The following is a 15,444-nucleotide window of genomic DNA, read 5'->3' as shown; positions in this document are numbered from 1 at the left end:
GAAGCTGACCGTCAAGCTAATGATGTTAAAGAAGCGCTTGTTGGGAGGCAACCCAACCTGAGGTAATACCTTGTTGCTGTTTCTTTTATTTGTTTCAATAAAAAGGGTGAAGTAGTTTCTGTGCATTGCAAAGAATTAAGTTTGGTGTTTCACACCAAACAATGAATTCATGGATCAATAATTCAAAGGGGAATGTGTGACTCTAAGTTTGGTGTTCCACCATAAAGATCAACTGAACACAACAACCTTTGAATTATATGAAAGGAACAACCATTCTAAGCAGTCACAGAAATGCTTAAAACCCTTAGTAGCAACTTCATTCCAAGAGAACTCAAGGATTCAAAGAACAGAGAAGTAAGTGGGAGACTAAGTTTGGTGTTCACACACCAACCTAAGACTCCGATACTTACCCACACATAGTTGAGCTAACCACTCAAGTGCTTGAGAAGCAAGCAACTTCATCACTCTTTGCAGGAAAAGAAACAAGAATCTTAAAGCATGAAGCAACATTTAGGAGAAGAAGGAGAAATCAAATTGTTTCCTGACAACAAAGAGAAAACAAGGAATTTCACAAGGTGGTATTGTTCCTTGATAATTCTTTAAAAAGGGCAAACAAAAGCATGCGTGTTCTGGTTTAAACTGTAAATGTTGAATCTTTCTGTTATGTGGAGTTTTTTTTAGTATGAGTGTCTGTTTATTGCTTTGAATAAAGTGAATGCCTAGATGTTTGGATATAACTTCACCTTCTTAAACGAGTGCTTGCCATGCTTGTTCTGTTTCCAAAAATAAAAGAAAAGTTTGAACAAAAGTAACTTGGCTAAATTAGTGACAAATCAAGTAGAATTAAGTGGTGGTATGCATGCTTGATTGTTTAGTCAGATCACTAGAATTAGAGTGTAGAATTATCATTCTTTGTGTAGAAATTGAAAACTGTCTATGGATCTTGATGAATAAATGTCTTTGGCCATGAAAAAGAAAGAAAAAGAAGAAGAAAAAGCCACTGAAAAAGGGCAACCAAAAAGCAAAAAAATTGAGAAAATAAGCTAGGTACCAATGGTTTGAACTTCTGAGACAAATGCCTGTGGTGTTTATGTATTAAGGATATGCTTGGATGAATAGGTTCTGAGGAGTGTTTCAACACTTGGTAACTTGGGTTAACTAACCCGGGATTATCAACCAAAAGTCCATTATCAAGAGCAACCTAAATACAAAACATTTAGTCACACAAAGAGGTGCTGGGCACCAATGTCTCAAGAAGAAATGTGAACTAAAATGCCTAAAGTGGATATGTGTAGTGCACTGATAAGAAAAAGAAAATGCCAAAGGCTTGTGCAACACATGACACTAAGCAAACAAGGAGCAAAAGAAGCTCTAAGAAAAAGAAAAGAAAAACAAAGAAGAGAAAAGTGCCAAAGACATAAAAATAACAAGAGGCCATAGCAGTGTTTGATGGATGCAATGAAAAAGTGATAATCTTACCTGATAAGTATGAAAAAGTGATGCTGCAACTTTCTGCATAAAACCCTTCTGAGGAACTTCAAATGCTTGCTAATATAGCCAATGTAATTGCTTTCTGTTTCATACTTTCTTCTTAAATAACTCAGGACTTGCTTAGGGACAAGCAAGTATTAAGTTTGGTGTTGTGATGCCAAGGCATCTTAGGCTAGTTTCACTAGCATTTTTCTGTTAGTTTTAGTTGTTTTATGCATTTTCTTGAGCTTAAAGCAACCAAAAATGGTTAAATGAAGAACAAAGCAATGAACCATCCAAACAATATGATTTTGATGCAAATTCCATGAGTTTTAGTTATATTACTTGAATGCTATGAATGGAAGATTTCTCATGAAATTTTGCAAGACTTTGATGTATTTGTTTGGATGATTTCAGGGAAGAAGAGGCTAAGCAAGGAAGCAACAAAATCAATAAAGGAAGCTTGAATATCACATGTGGAGTTTAAGTTCCAGTTTAAGCCTAAACTGGAGCTTAAACGCCAGAATCATGAAGGCTAAGGAATGCTGGAATTGAAGTTTAACCTCCAGTTTAACCTTAAACTGGAGGTTAAACGCCAGAATGGAAAGTCTCACCAAAGAAGCATGCCCACGTTTAACCTCCAGTTTGACCTTAAACTGGAGGTTAAACGCCAGAATGAGAATGCCACTCAGCAAGGAGTCCACGTTTAACCTCCAGTTTAACCTTAAACTGGAGGTTAAACGCCAGAAGTGGGAATAGCACCAGGGAGCCATTTCCACGTTTAAGCTCCAGTTTGACCTCAAACTGGAGCTTAAACGTGTTCGACAGCCTTTCTCCTCCAGGGTTGCTCTCTCCATTTCCACGTTTAACCTCTAGTTTGACCTCAAACTGGAGGTTAAACGTGTTCGACACCTCCAGGGCTACCATTCTAAGCTTCCACGTTTAACCTCCAGTTTGACCTCAAACTGGAGGTTAAACGTGTTCGACCTCCAGGATGCCTCCTTCCTTTTCCACGTTTAACCTCCAGTTTAACCTTAAACTGGAGGTTAAACGTGTTCGACCTCCAGAGCTGCCCTTCCTTTATCCACGTTTAAGCTTCAGTTTAACCTTAAACTGAAGCTTAAACGTGTTCGACTACATTACTCTCCAGGGCTGCCTTCTTCCATTTCCACGTTTAAGCTTCAGTTTAACCTTAAACTGAAGCTTAAACGTGCTTCTACAAAAAGGCTCACTGGAAGTATCTGGCGTTTAAGCTGCAGTTTAAGCTTAAACTGCAACTTAAACGCCACTCTTGGAAAAGGTTTCTGGACCAAAAATATTGTGGTTAAGTTAGTAATTGAGCACAAACATTAACTTAAACTTATTCTGGTATGAAACCCAATTGAATATCATGGTTTATGGGATTGGGCCTGAAGGATTGATGAGTTTGAAATCTCAATTTATTGAGTCATGTGTCATTATTTGATTATCACTAAGTTGGCTCAATGAATGTTACAGAATTTGGATCAACAGCCTCATCAAGATTATGGATCATAAACCCAAGGCAAAAGGAAAGCATGGAGAGGCCTCAAAGCCCAAGAAACACAACAGAAGCTCAATATAGAAAGTGTATAAATAGGATAGAATTTAAGTTAGAAAGGGACCTTTTACTTTTACCTTCACTTTTAGCTAGTTTTCATATCTTTGTAATTGAATTCAGAGCTATGACTCACTAAACCCCCTTTCATTAGGTTAGGGAGCTCTATTGTAATTCAATGAATCAATAATAGTTTATCTTCTTCTTCAATCTTTTCTCTTGAATTTTGTTAGAAAGCTTCTCGATCTAATTCCATTGGGTAGTTGTCTTGGGAAAGAAACTACCCATAATTGGGATCCTTCGGAACCTTGGGAAAGGAATGGAGGATTCATGCTAGAGAAGCTTTCTCACAGTGAATTGGATTGGGGTTTGGATGGATATTGTGACATGTAATCCTACCAAATTGTGGTTCATGAAACTGTGTGGTATAATCAGTGATCGAACATCATCTCTTTTTATGAACACTTAAACCAAGGGATTGGGAATTTGTTCATTTTTAGAGAGTATTGGTGAGCCAAGGGATTGGGATCCAATCATATAAGATTGCCAAGCAAAATTCAATGAACGCATTGCTTGAGGAAGAGATAAACATGTTTTGATTCGGAGATCTCAATATCTTCTATAACCCAATGAATCCCCCAATTCTGATTTCCATCTTCTCTTTACATTCTGCAACTCCATTCATGCAATCAACCCCCATTCCCTTTTAATTTCAGCAATTTAGTTTCTGCTCTTTAATTCATGCAATTTAAGATTCCGCCATTTAATTTTTTTGTCATTTATTTTTCCCGCCAATTTTACATTCCGCAATTCTCATCTCAAATCTTGATTCCGCTCAACTAGAACACACTTCTAATCCGAATTGCTCACTCAACCAATCCTTGTGGGATTCGACCTCACTCTATTGTGAGTTTTTACTTGACGATAACCGGTGCACTTGCCGGAAGGAATTTTGCCGATCGTGCAATTTCCTAAATCGTAGCATAACTAGTTTATGCGCATCACCAGAGCCAGAGAACATGCAGAAACGAAAACAACATTCATTCTACACAATTTTAGTTTTTAGATCTAGTTTTACCCCTCCTCTAGGTTTTCTCTCTACACATTCGTAGTTCTTAGGATTTTTATTTTCTATTGCTCTTTGCATTGGGATATTGAGAAGAGTTATTACCTCATCAAGACTTCGTCATTCTAGTTCGTTTTCTTTACTTGGCTTTACTCTTCCATGTCCTTTAATTTATTCACTTTCACTATTGGACTATTTTAGAATTTATTAATACAAGAATTACTTTTATTTTTAATTGATTCCTTTGAGTTTTATTTATCATGTCTTTCTTTAATTCCCTTTCCTATGTTATGAGTTCTACATTCACAATGAGCGAGTAGTTCCCTAACTTGATGGGGAGTTGATTGAAAGGAACCCTTGAGTTGGAATGCTCAAAGGAGAAATTGTAATTGGGTTTATTGTTGGATTGCTCTCTAGTCACTAACGTCAGTCCTTCCAAATAAGCGGATTGGGACTTGTGAATAAAAACAGCATTCCAACTTGTTTGACTTTTTCTTACCTAGTAAGGGATAACTAAACAGAACAACCTTCAATTATCAATTAATCTTGAGAGTACTGCAGCAAGAATAGGGCTTCCAACTAATCTACTCCCAGTCAAGGCTTTTATTTAAATTACTTAATTTCTCCAATTTAATTTCCTGTTTATTCAACTCAAACTCTTTTTTTGAAAACATCTGATTAATAAAATAGCACACCTTTCTACAACTCGTTGGGAGACGACCTGGGATTCATACTCCCAGTATTTTAATTTTAATTTTTATGACAACCCTTCTAAATTGATAAGCGGATTTCTGGTTGGTTAAGAACTATTCTTGCAACGCATATCTTATAACAATTCTTAACTCGCCAATTTCCGCCACGTCACTGAGTCACAATCTGAAAAGGTTCACCCAGTTATGTGTCTGTGGCATTTATGTATCCGGTGGTAATACTGGAAAATAAAGTTCTTAGGGCCACGGCCAAGACTCATAAAGTAGCTGTGTTCAAGAATCAACGTACTGAACTAGGAGAATCAATAACACTATCTAAATTCTGAGTTCCTATAGATGCCAATCGTTCTAAACTTCAAAGGATAAAGTGAGATGCCAAAACTGTTCAGAGGCAAAAAGCTACGAGTCCCGCTTATCTAATTGGAGCTAATTTTCATTGATATTTTGGAATTTATAGTATATTCTCTTCTTTTTATCCTCTTTTATTTTCAGTTGCTTGGGGACAAGCAACAATTTAAGTTTGGTGTTGTGATGAGTGGATAATTTATACGCTTTTTGGCATTATTTTTAGGTAGTTTTTAGTATAATTTAATTAGTTTTCAAGCAAAATTCACATTTCTAGACTTTACTATGAGTTTGTATGTTTTTCTGTGATTTCAGATATTTTCTGGCTGAAATTGAGGGACCTGAGCAAAATCTGATTCAGAGGCTGAAAAAGGACTGCAGATGCTGTTGGATTCTGACCTCCCTACACTTGAAATGGATTTTCTGGAGCTATAAAAATCCAAATAGTGTGCTCTCAATTGCGTTGGAAAGTAGACATCCACGGATTTCCAGCAATATATAATAGTCCATACTTTGCCCGAGTTTTGATGATGCAAACTGGCATTCAAACGCCAACTTCCTGCCCTATTCTGAAGTTAAACGCCAGAAATAGGTTACAAATCAGAGTTAAATGCCACAAATAGGCTGCAACCTGGCGTTTAACTCCAAGAGAAGCCTCTACACGTGTAAAGCTCAATGCTCAACCCAAGCACACACCAAGTGGGCCCCGGAAGTAGATTTCTGCACTATCTGCACTTAGTTACTTATTTTCTGTAACCCTAGCTACTAGTTTAGTATAAAAACAAAATTTAGAGACTTACTATGTACCTCATGACATTTTCTACACTTCACATTGTATTTCTGACGGAATGAGTCTCTAAACCCCATGATTGGAGGGAGGAGCTTTGTTGTGTTTCGATGAATTAATTCAATTACTACTGTTTTTCATTCAATCACGCTTGTTTCTATTCTAAGATATTCACTCGCACTTCATCCTGATGAATGTGATGATCTGTGACACTCATCATCATTCTCACCTATGAACGCGTGCCTGACAACTACCTCCGTTCTATCTGCATTAGCTTGAGTGTGTATCTCTTAGCCTCCTGGTTCACGATCAGAGTCTTCATGGTATAGGCTAGAACTATTGGCGGCCATTCCTGAGATCCAGAAAGTCTAAATCTTGTCTGTGGTATTCCGAGTAGGATTTGGGAAGGGATGACTATGACGAGCTTCAAAATCGCAAGTGTTGGGCATAGTGACAGACGCAAAAGAATCAATGGATTCTATTCCAACATGAGTGAGAACCGACAGATGATTAGCCGTGCGGTGACAGCACATTTGGACCATTTTCACTGAGAGGATAGATGGTAGCCATTGACAATGGTGATCCACCAACATACAGCTTGCCATGGAAGGAGACCTGCGTGCGTGAAGAAGAAGACAGTAGGAAAGCAGAGATTCAGAAGACAGAGCATCTCCAAAACCTCAATCTGTTCTCCATTACCGCATAACAAGTATTATTTATTTTATGTTAATTACTTCTCATAAACCCAACCATTTTTATTATTAATTTCCTGACTAAGAATTACAAAATAACCATAGCTTGCTTCAAGCCGACAATCTCCGTGGGATCGACCCTTACTCACGTAAGGTATTACTTGGATGACCCAATGCACTTGCTGGTTAGTGGTACGAGTTGTGAAAAGTGTGATTTACAATTCATGCATGATGCCAGGGCATTCTGGCCAGTTTCACTGACCTTTTCTTTATGGTTTTAAGGTAGTTTCATGCACTTTCTAAGGTAACAATAAAGAAAAGGTCCAGCACGACAATTTCGCAATTAGGGCAGTGTTAGGACAGAGGAAAGATAACTTGGTCCATGTGATATACTATGCCAGCAAAGTCCTCAATGATACTCAAAGAAACTATACCACTACTGAAAAGGAGTTGCTGGCAATAGTTTTTGCATTTGACAAGTTTAGATCATACCTCATTGGCCTAAAGAAAACTACCTTAGGTTGGGTTGCCTCCCAATGAAGCGCTCTTTTAGCGTCGCTAGCTCGACGATTTCTCCATCAGTTGAGATGATATTTCATTTTGGGGCTTTCCCCCATGTTGCCCATGTAGTGCTTGAGCCTTTGTCCGTTCACAGTGAACGTCCTCCTTGAACTTTCCTCCATGATTTCTATGTGTCCATATAGCGAGACCTTTGTGACAAGAAAAGGTCCTGACCACCTTGACTTGAGTTTCCCAGGGAAAAGTCTTAATTTGGAGTTCTAGAGGAGCACTTGCTGTCCTTTCTCGAAGCTCCTGGGTGTTAGATGGACGTCGTGCCTTTTCTTTGCCTTTTCTTTGTAAATTTTGGCATTTTCATAGGCTTAGATCTGAATTCCTCCATTTCCTGCAGCTGTAAGACCCTCTTTTCACCAGCAGCAACACTATCAAAATTTAGTAGCTTGAGAGCCCAGAGGGCTTTGTGTTCCAACTCCAATGGTAAATGACAGGCCTTTCCATACACCAGTTGATATGGGGACATCCCGATTGGTGTTTTGAATGCCGTTCTGTATGCCCAAAGAGCATCATCCAGCTTTTTTGACCAATCCTTTCTTGATGCTCCTACAGTCTTTTCCAGGATCCTTTTTAGCTCTCTGTTAGATATCTCGGTTTGCCCACTGGTTTGGGGTGGTAAGGTGTGGCAACCTTGTGTTTCACTCCGTATCGTAGGAGGAGAACTTCTAGTGGTCTGTTACAAAAATGGCTCCCTCCATCATTGATGAGTGCTCGTGGGACTCCGAACCGGCTAAAGATGTTCTTTCTGAGGAAGTTCATAACCACTTTGTTGTCATTCGTTGGGGTTGCAATAGCCTCTACCCACTTGGAAATGTAATCCACTGCTACCAAGATGTACTTGTTTGAATATGAGGTTGGGAATGGTCCCATGAAATCGATTCCCCACACATCAAACAGTTCCAGTTCTAGGATGAAATTTTGTGGCATCTCATTTCTTTTGGGTAGGTTTCCAGCTCTTTAACATTCATTGCAGTTCTTTACTAGTTCTTTGGCATCCTTGAATAGGGTGGGCCAAAAGAATCCGCTTTGTAACACCTTGGCCGCAGTTCTATCCCCTCCAAAATGGCCTCCATAGCACGAGCCGTGGCAGTTCCACAAGACCTCTCGTCCCTCTTCTTCCGAAACACATCTTCTCAGGATTCCATCTGAACACTTCTTGAAGAGATATGGTTCATCCCAAACAAAATACTTTGCGTCATTGATGAGCTTTCTTTTTTTATGTTTGTTGATTTCTGGAGGTAAAGCCCCAGTTGCCTTAAAATTGGAAATATCTGCAAACCAGGGTACTCTGTGAATCGTCATCAACTGTTCATCTGGGAAGAACTCATTTACATTTGTATCATGTGTTCCTCTTTTATCATGAGGGATTCTGGATAGGTAATCTGCTACCTTGTTCTCCACTCCTTTCTTGTCTCTGATTTCAATATTGAATTCCTGCAACAATAAGATCCATCTTATTAGTCTTGGTTTTGATTCTTGCTTGGCAAATAAATATTTAAGTGCTGTGTGGTCTGTGAAGACAATCACTTTGGCACCAATGAGGTATGATCTAAACTTGTCAAATGCAAAAACTATTGCCAGCAACTCCTTTTCAGTAATGGTATAGTTTCTTTGAGTATCATTGAGGACTTTGCTGGCATAGTATATCACATGGACCAAGTTATCTTTCCTCTGTCCTAACACTGCCCCAATTGCGAAATCAGATGCATCGCACATCAGTTCAAATGGTAAATTCCAATTAGGTGGGGAAATGATAGGGGCAGAGGATAGCCTCTTTTCAAGTTTTCGAATGCTAGCATGCACTTCTCATCAAAGATAAATGGTGTATCAGATACAAGGAGATTGCTTAAAGGCTTGGCTATCTTTGAAAAATCTTTAATAAACCTTCTGTAAAAGCCAGCATGTCCTAGAAAACTCCTAATTGCCTTAACATCACTTGGTGGGGGTAATTTTTCAATGAGTTCCACTTTAGCTCTGTCCACCTCAATGCCTTGGTTAGAAACCTTATGGCCAAGAACTATTCCTCCTGTCACCATAAAGTGACATTTCTCCCAGTTCAAAACCAAATTAGTCTCTTGACATCTTTTCAATACCAGGGCCAGGTGATTTAGGCAATTAGGAAAGGAATCTCCGAATACTGAGAAGTCATCCATAAAGACTTCGATGAATTTTTCTATCATATCTGAGAAAATGGAGAGCATGCAGCGTTGGAAAGTATTGATGCTAGTTTCACTGACCTCATCTCTATCTGCTTTGTTTAATTTCAATAAATTGGCATATGATTACATTCTAAGTTTGGTGTTGCCCAGCAACAATTTGTTTTCAATCTTTCTGGATGATTGCATCAAATCAAAAATGAAAGTGTCACACTAAGATTCTAAGTTTGGTATGCCACGTATTTTCTATGCAAGTTATTCAGCAACACTACTTGTCTGCATAATCATAATGCCTTTGCAGTGTTATCTTTCTTTTAGTTAGACAATTTTATTTTTCTCTTTACTTTAGTCATTTCGGTATTTTTAATGCTTTCATTTATTTTGCTCCTTAACTGTTTTTGTTAATACCTCACCAAGAAATCCTTATTCATGACAGATTCTTGGCTTGGTGATTGTATTTAACATATAACAGTTTCATTTGCTTAGTTTTAGTTCAAATAAATGGACATGTGATTGCATTCAAAGTTTGGTATTGCTATGCAAAAAAAAATTATTTCTAATCTTTATTGGATACTTGCATCAATTCCAAGTGAAAGTATCACACTAAGTTTGGTGTGCCACTATCTTTTATGCAATGTATGATGCACACCCTTCTTATTTTTACAATCGCAATGTCTCTGTTTCCTGTGCCTTCACTGTTATTTTTTATTTTGCTTGCTTAAACACATGTACCACTAACATTTTTATTGTATAAGACATTCATGGTCCATTTTAGACCCCATCACCATTGTTCTAATTGTTGCTTGAGGATAAGCAAGCATTCTGAGTTTGGCATGGGAAGGGAAAGAATAGAAGGAAAAGGACAACAACAGGGAAGATGAACTACAAGGTTGTAACACTCCTTTCTCCTCCTACTTACTTCAAGCACTGAAAATTGCATGATTGTCTTTATCTTCTTTGTATGCATGTGTTTTATGAATAAGCATAGTTTGATTACTGATTTTTAACATCTTGCTGTGATATTATGACTACCAACTTGAGTTTTGTGAGTTCAAAAGCAATAAAGTATCATGATCATAAACAAACAAGGGACTAAAGAAGAATTTAGCATGAGCATACAAGTATTGGAAGGCTAGTATGATTAATTGTTTCTCAATTGCATTAGATTTTATTCAATTGAAGTTTTTATCTATGACATTTTATGAAATTTTTGAAATCATGAAAACCTTGAAGAAGCAAATGCAGTTAAGGCAAGAAAAGCAAAAGGAAAAGAATGAGAAAGCTGAAGGCTCTGAGTACCAATGACAATTCAATTGTCAAGTACTTGTGGTGTTTGTGTATCAGGTAAAAAGCTTGAAAACAAAACACTTAGGGTCAAGGCTAGGCACAAGTGCAAATGCACTCCCTCAAAGCTCAAGGCTCTGAGCATCAATGATTAGAGAGTCAAGAAAAGAAACAAATAAGCTTAAAGAAGTCCTCTAATTAAATGCTTGTGGTGCTTATGTATCAAGTGGTAATACTTGAAAACAAAGCATTTAGAAGACGTAGCTTTGTTATCAACTCATAGGGCAAAAAACCGCAAAGGATAAGCTAATAAAAAAATGAAAAGCTTGTTTCAAGGAAGAAATATAAAGAAAAGATTTCATAAAATGAGCTAGATAGAAGCATCAATCATTTACATTTCTTTTGTGATTGTGGCATGCATAGAAAACTAGCCAACTATGAACATCAAATTGCTATTCTTCTCACCTTGGTTTGTCAAAATTTACTGCATGATTCTTTTCTTGCTTGGGGACAAGCAAGGTTTAAGTTTGGTGTTGTGATGACATGTCATCATGTCATGTTTTTCTATGCTTTTTCATACAAGAAATTGATGATTAGTGCTTAAATATTGAATGCTTTTGTGCTTAAATGGCATATTTCTTTGATCTTTTAATTTTATAAACTTTATAGGAAATAAGTAGAAAAAGAAGCAAAAAGCACAAAATAAGCTAAAAAGGAAAAAAAAGGAATTCTGGGGCACATTTTGGAGCTTGGGCACACTTTGGAGCCTTAGGCCACGCTTTTAAAAGCGTGGCCCATGATTTAAACAAAGAAAAGGCCCTTGGCGCAAAAATGTCACGACGCGCACGCGTACAAGACGCGCACATCGGGCAAGGAATTTTGAAGAACCACGCGTATGCGTGCATAACGCGTACGCGTGGAAATGACTAGTATTCATTTGCACAGAGAACGCTTCGTTCACTAAGCCAGCATTTTCAGGCAAGTTAAAATTTGGAGGCAAAGTTATGCAAACGACGCGCACGCGTGCTTGACGCGCACGCGTCGACAGTGCACTTGGGACAAAGCACGCGCACACGTGGCTGGCGCTGAAGCTTGAATTGGGATTTTGCTACCCACGCACACGCGTGCATGACGCGCACGCATGGAGTAGCGTTCACTAAGCTAACGTAGCGCTCGATAAGAAAATGCTATCAACGACACGTACACTTGAAAGGAGCGCGCGAGCTTTGGGACCTAAAGATTGATAATGACTCGATGGGCCAGATTGCCAAAGCACGCGTAAGCATGAAAGGCGCGTACGCGTGGAAAGCCCAAAATGCAAAAAGCATGCGCACGCGCAGAGGACGCGTACGCGTGGGTGCAAAAGCGTTCCACTCACTTAATGAACGCTACGCTCTCCTGGAAGCATCACCTCTGCCCAATTTATCTTATTCCAAGCCCAAGTGAACTTCAAAGCAAGCAGAGCCCATTTTCATCACTCAAAGGCACAAGAAATAGTTAGAATAGGAATTTTATTTGAATTGTAATTTGTTTCAATTTTAATTTCATTTTCATTTTGTAAAGCCTATATAAAGGCATCAGTTTCATTTCAGAGAAGAGGGAGAGCGCACAGTAGGAGTAGGAGTAGAATAGAAGGCTTAGGCTGGAGGATTAGAGACTCCGATCTCTCTTGGAGGATTAGAGACTCCAGAGAGCTTAGCATAGTTTGATACACTCTTATCTTTCTGCATTTGTTACATTTCATTATTGAATTCAATTTAAATTTTTCTGCAATTCTATTCCTCTACAATTTTCATTTGAGTTTGCTGTGATCTGAATTTACTTTTCATGCAATTTAAATCTTCTGCAATTGTTCTGAGTTCTGAATTACTACTTCCTTTAATTTCCCTGCACCCAACTCCCTTTACATTTGCTGCAATTTACATTTCTTGTTATTTAAGATTCTGTCAATTTACTTTCTGCAATTTAAATTCATTGCAATTTACTTTCTGCTAGTTCAATTTCACCCAATTCACAACTGATAGCTTGACTAAACTAATCACCTCACTAAAGTTTCTTGATCCATCAATCCCTATGGGATCGACCTCACTCTTGTGAGTTATTACTACTTGATGCGACCCGGTACACTTGCCGGTGAGTTTGTGTGCAATCATTTTTTCATTATCAAGAGGATTAAACATAGCAAATTTAAGGCCAAAGAATCATGTTTTCAATCATAGCACAAAATTAGGAAGGAAAATGTAAAACATCCGAATTCTATGAATAAGTGTGAGAATAGTGGATAAAATCTACTCAATTAGGCATAAGATGTACCACGAAATAGTGGTGCATCACTCATGCTTCCTCTCCTTTTGGTGCATCCTCAAGTAAGAGCACCTCCACTTTCTTTGGTAATTTGTAGCCATGGTACTTCTTCACTCTATGGCCATTCACCTTGAAGGTTGCCTCACTTTGAGGATCAATTAATTCCACCACAACATAGGACTTTACCTTCTTCACTTTGAAGGGCCCTTCCCATCTTGAACGAAGCTTTCCAGGCACGAATCTGAGCCTCGGGTTGTAGAGGAGGACTTCATCACCTTCTTGAAAATCTTTCTTCCGAATATGGTGATTATGAAATGCCTTAGTCTTCTCCTTGTAAATCCGAGCATTCTCATATGCCTCCATCCTGAGACATTCAAGCTCCTCCAGTTTCAATTTCTGGGCTACACCCACCTTGGTGATGTCCATGTTACACTGCTTCACCGCCCAATAGGCTTTATGCTCAATCTTCACTGGAAGGTGGCATGCCTTACCATAGACGACCCGAAAGGGGCTCATTCCTAACGGGGTCTTATAGGCCGTCCTGTATGCCCATAATGCATCTCCCAACCGAGAGCTCCAGTCCTTCCTTTGTGGATTCACCACTTTCTCCAAAATTCGCTTAATCTCCTAGTTGGACACTTCTGCTTGCCCATTCGTTTGGGGGTGATAGGTAGTTGAAACCTTGTGTGATATCCCATAGCGCTTCAGTAGTGCTTCTACCTTCCTGTTACAAAGTGAGAACCTTGGTCGCTCACGATTGCTCGTGGCGACCCATAGCGGCACACAATATTATTTCTAATGAAAGAAATCATGGCATTAGCGTCATCAAAGCGGGTAGGTATCACTTCCACCCACTTTGAGACGTAGTCAACCGCCAACAAAATATACAAATACTCACTTGAGTTAGGAAATGGCCCCATAAATTCTATGCCCATACATCAAAGATTTCACAAAATAACATCGGTTGCTGAGGCATTTCATCCCTTTAGGATGAATTTCCTGACTTCTGACATTGGTGACACGACACACAAAATTGGTTAGTATCCTTGAATAGTGTTGGCCACCAGAATCCACAATTCAACCTTTTTAGCCGTCTGTTGTTGGGCCAAAGTGGCCGCCACACTCGGATGAATGACAAGACTCAAGAATGGGTTGGATTTCGGATTCTGGGACACATCTACGAATTACTTGGTCTACTTCCCTCTTCCAAAAGTGAGGGTAATCCCAAATGTAATATTTGGAATCACTCCTCAACTTATCCCTTTGATGCTTTGAAAAGTTGGGAGGGAAAATCTTAGCAACCAAGTAGTTCGCCATAGGAGCAAACCAAGGAAAACTATCCGAAACAGCATGCAAACTATCCAAAGGGAATGAGTCATCAATCGAAAATGGGTCATATTTGAGATTTTCAAGGCAGCTTAGATGGTCTGCAACTAGATTTTGTGACCCACTTCGATCCCTAATCTCAATATCAAATTCTTGCAAGAGCAAGATCCAACGTATGAGCCTAGGTTTTGACACATTCTTAGTCAACAAATATTTTAAAGCTGTATGATCCATGTATATCACTATCTTGGAGCCTAGCAAGTAAGATCGAAATATATCCAATGCATGAACAATGGCTAAAATCTTTTTCTCAGTAGTGGTATAGTTAGATTGTGTTGCATGCAATGTCTTTGAGGAGTAAGCAATGATATAAGGGAGCTTACCTTCGCGCTGTGCAAGCGCGGCACCTACGGCTGATTTGACGCGTCGCACATGATCTCGAATGGTTGCGTCCAGTTATGGCCCCTCACAATTGGTGCTGTGATAAGAGCTCTCTTCAACTCCTCAAATGCTTCCGCACAAGCACTATCAAACTCAAAGTCCACGTCCTTTTGGAGTAGGCGCGACAATGGCAATTCAATTTTTCTAAAATTCTTGATAAAGCGCCTATAGAATCCTACATGCCCCAAAAAGAAATGGACCTCCCTCATAGATGAGGGCTGAGATAAACTGGTAATGACATCAACCTTGGCCGGGTCTACAGAAATGCCCTTATCAGAGACTACGTGTTCTAACACTATACCTTGTCTCACCATGAAATGACATTTTTTGAAATTTAAGACATGGTTAGTATCAACACACCTAGCTAAGACCTTGGCCAAGTTCTCCAAGAAACTATCAAATGAAGTCCCATGCACACTGAAGTCATCCATAAAGACTTCCAGACAACTCTCCATAAGATCAGAAAAGACACTAGTCATGTACCGCTGAAAAGTGGCGGGTGCATTGCATAGCCCAAATGGCATCCTTTTGTAGGCAAAGGTGCCAAAGGGACATCAGGAGCAATGTGAATCTGGAAGTAGCCAGTAAAACCATCAAGAAAGCAGTATGAGATTTACCCGCAAGTCGGTCTAACATCTGGTCAATGAATGGCAAAGGTTAGAGGTCTTTCCTTGTTGCGGCATTCAACCTCCTATAATCGATACACACCCGCCA

The 15,444-nt window shown here is 39.0% G+C and overlaps 1 protein-coding gene and 1 pseudogene across 1 annotated transcript; one reads left to right on the top strand and one right to left on the bottom strand.

Moving 5' to 3' along the window:
- Positions 1–8,513, top strand: part of LOC148576628 (uncharacterized) — a 58,607-nt pseudogene extending 50,094 nt beyond the window's left edge.
- Positions 8,514–12,993: 4,480 nt separating this feature from the next.
- Positions 12,994–15,209, bottom strand: LOC107606989 (uncharacterized). The gene is made up of 2 exons (XM_016308986.2): positions 15,091–15,209; positions 12,994–13,504 (listed from the first exon to the last, which is right to left on the bottom strand). The coding sequence occupies exons 1-2, from the start codon at positions 15,207–15,209 to the stop codon at positions 12,994–12,996; spliced, it is 630 nt and encodes a 209-aa protein (XP_016164472.2).
- Positions 15,210–15,444: the final 235 nt, after the last annotated feature.

Source organism: Arachis ipaensis, chromosome B1 (genome assembly GCF_059453495.1).
Source record: "Arachis ipaensis isolate K30076 ecotype BB chromosome B1, ASM5945349v1, whole genome shotgun sequence".
Lineage (NCBI taxonomy): Eukaryota > Viridiplantae > Streptophyta > Magnoliopsida > Fabales > Fabaceae > Arachis > Arachis ipaensis.
The sequence above is the reverse complement of the archived record's forward strand: the minus strand, read 5'-3'. Positions and strand labels throughout refer to the sequence as shown.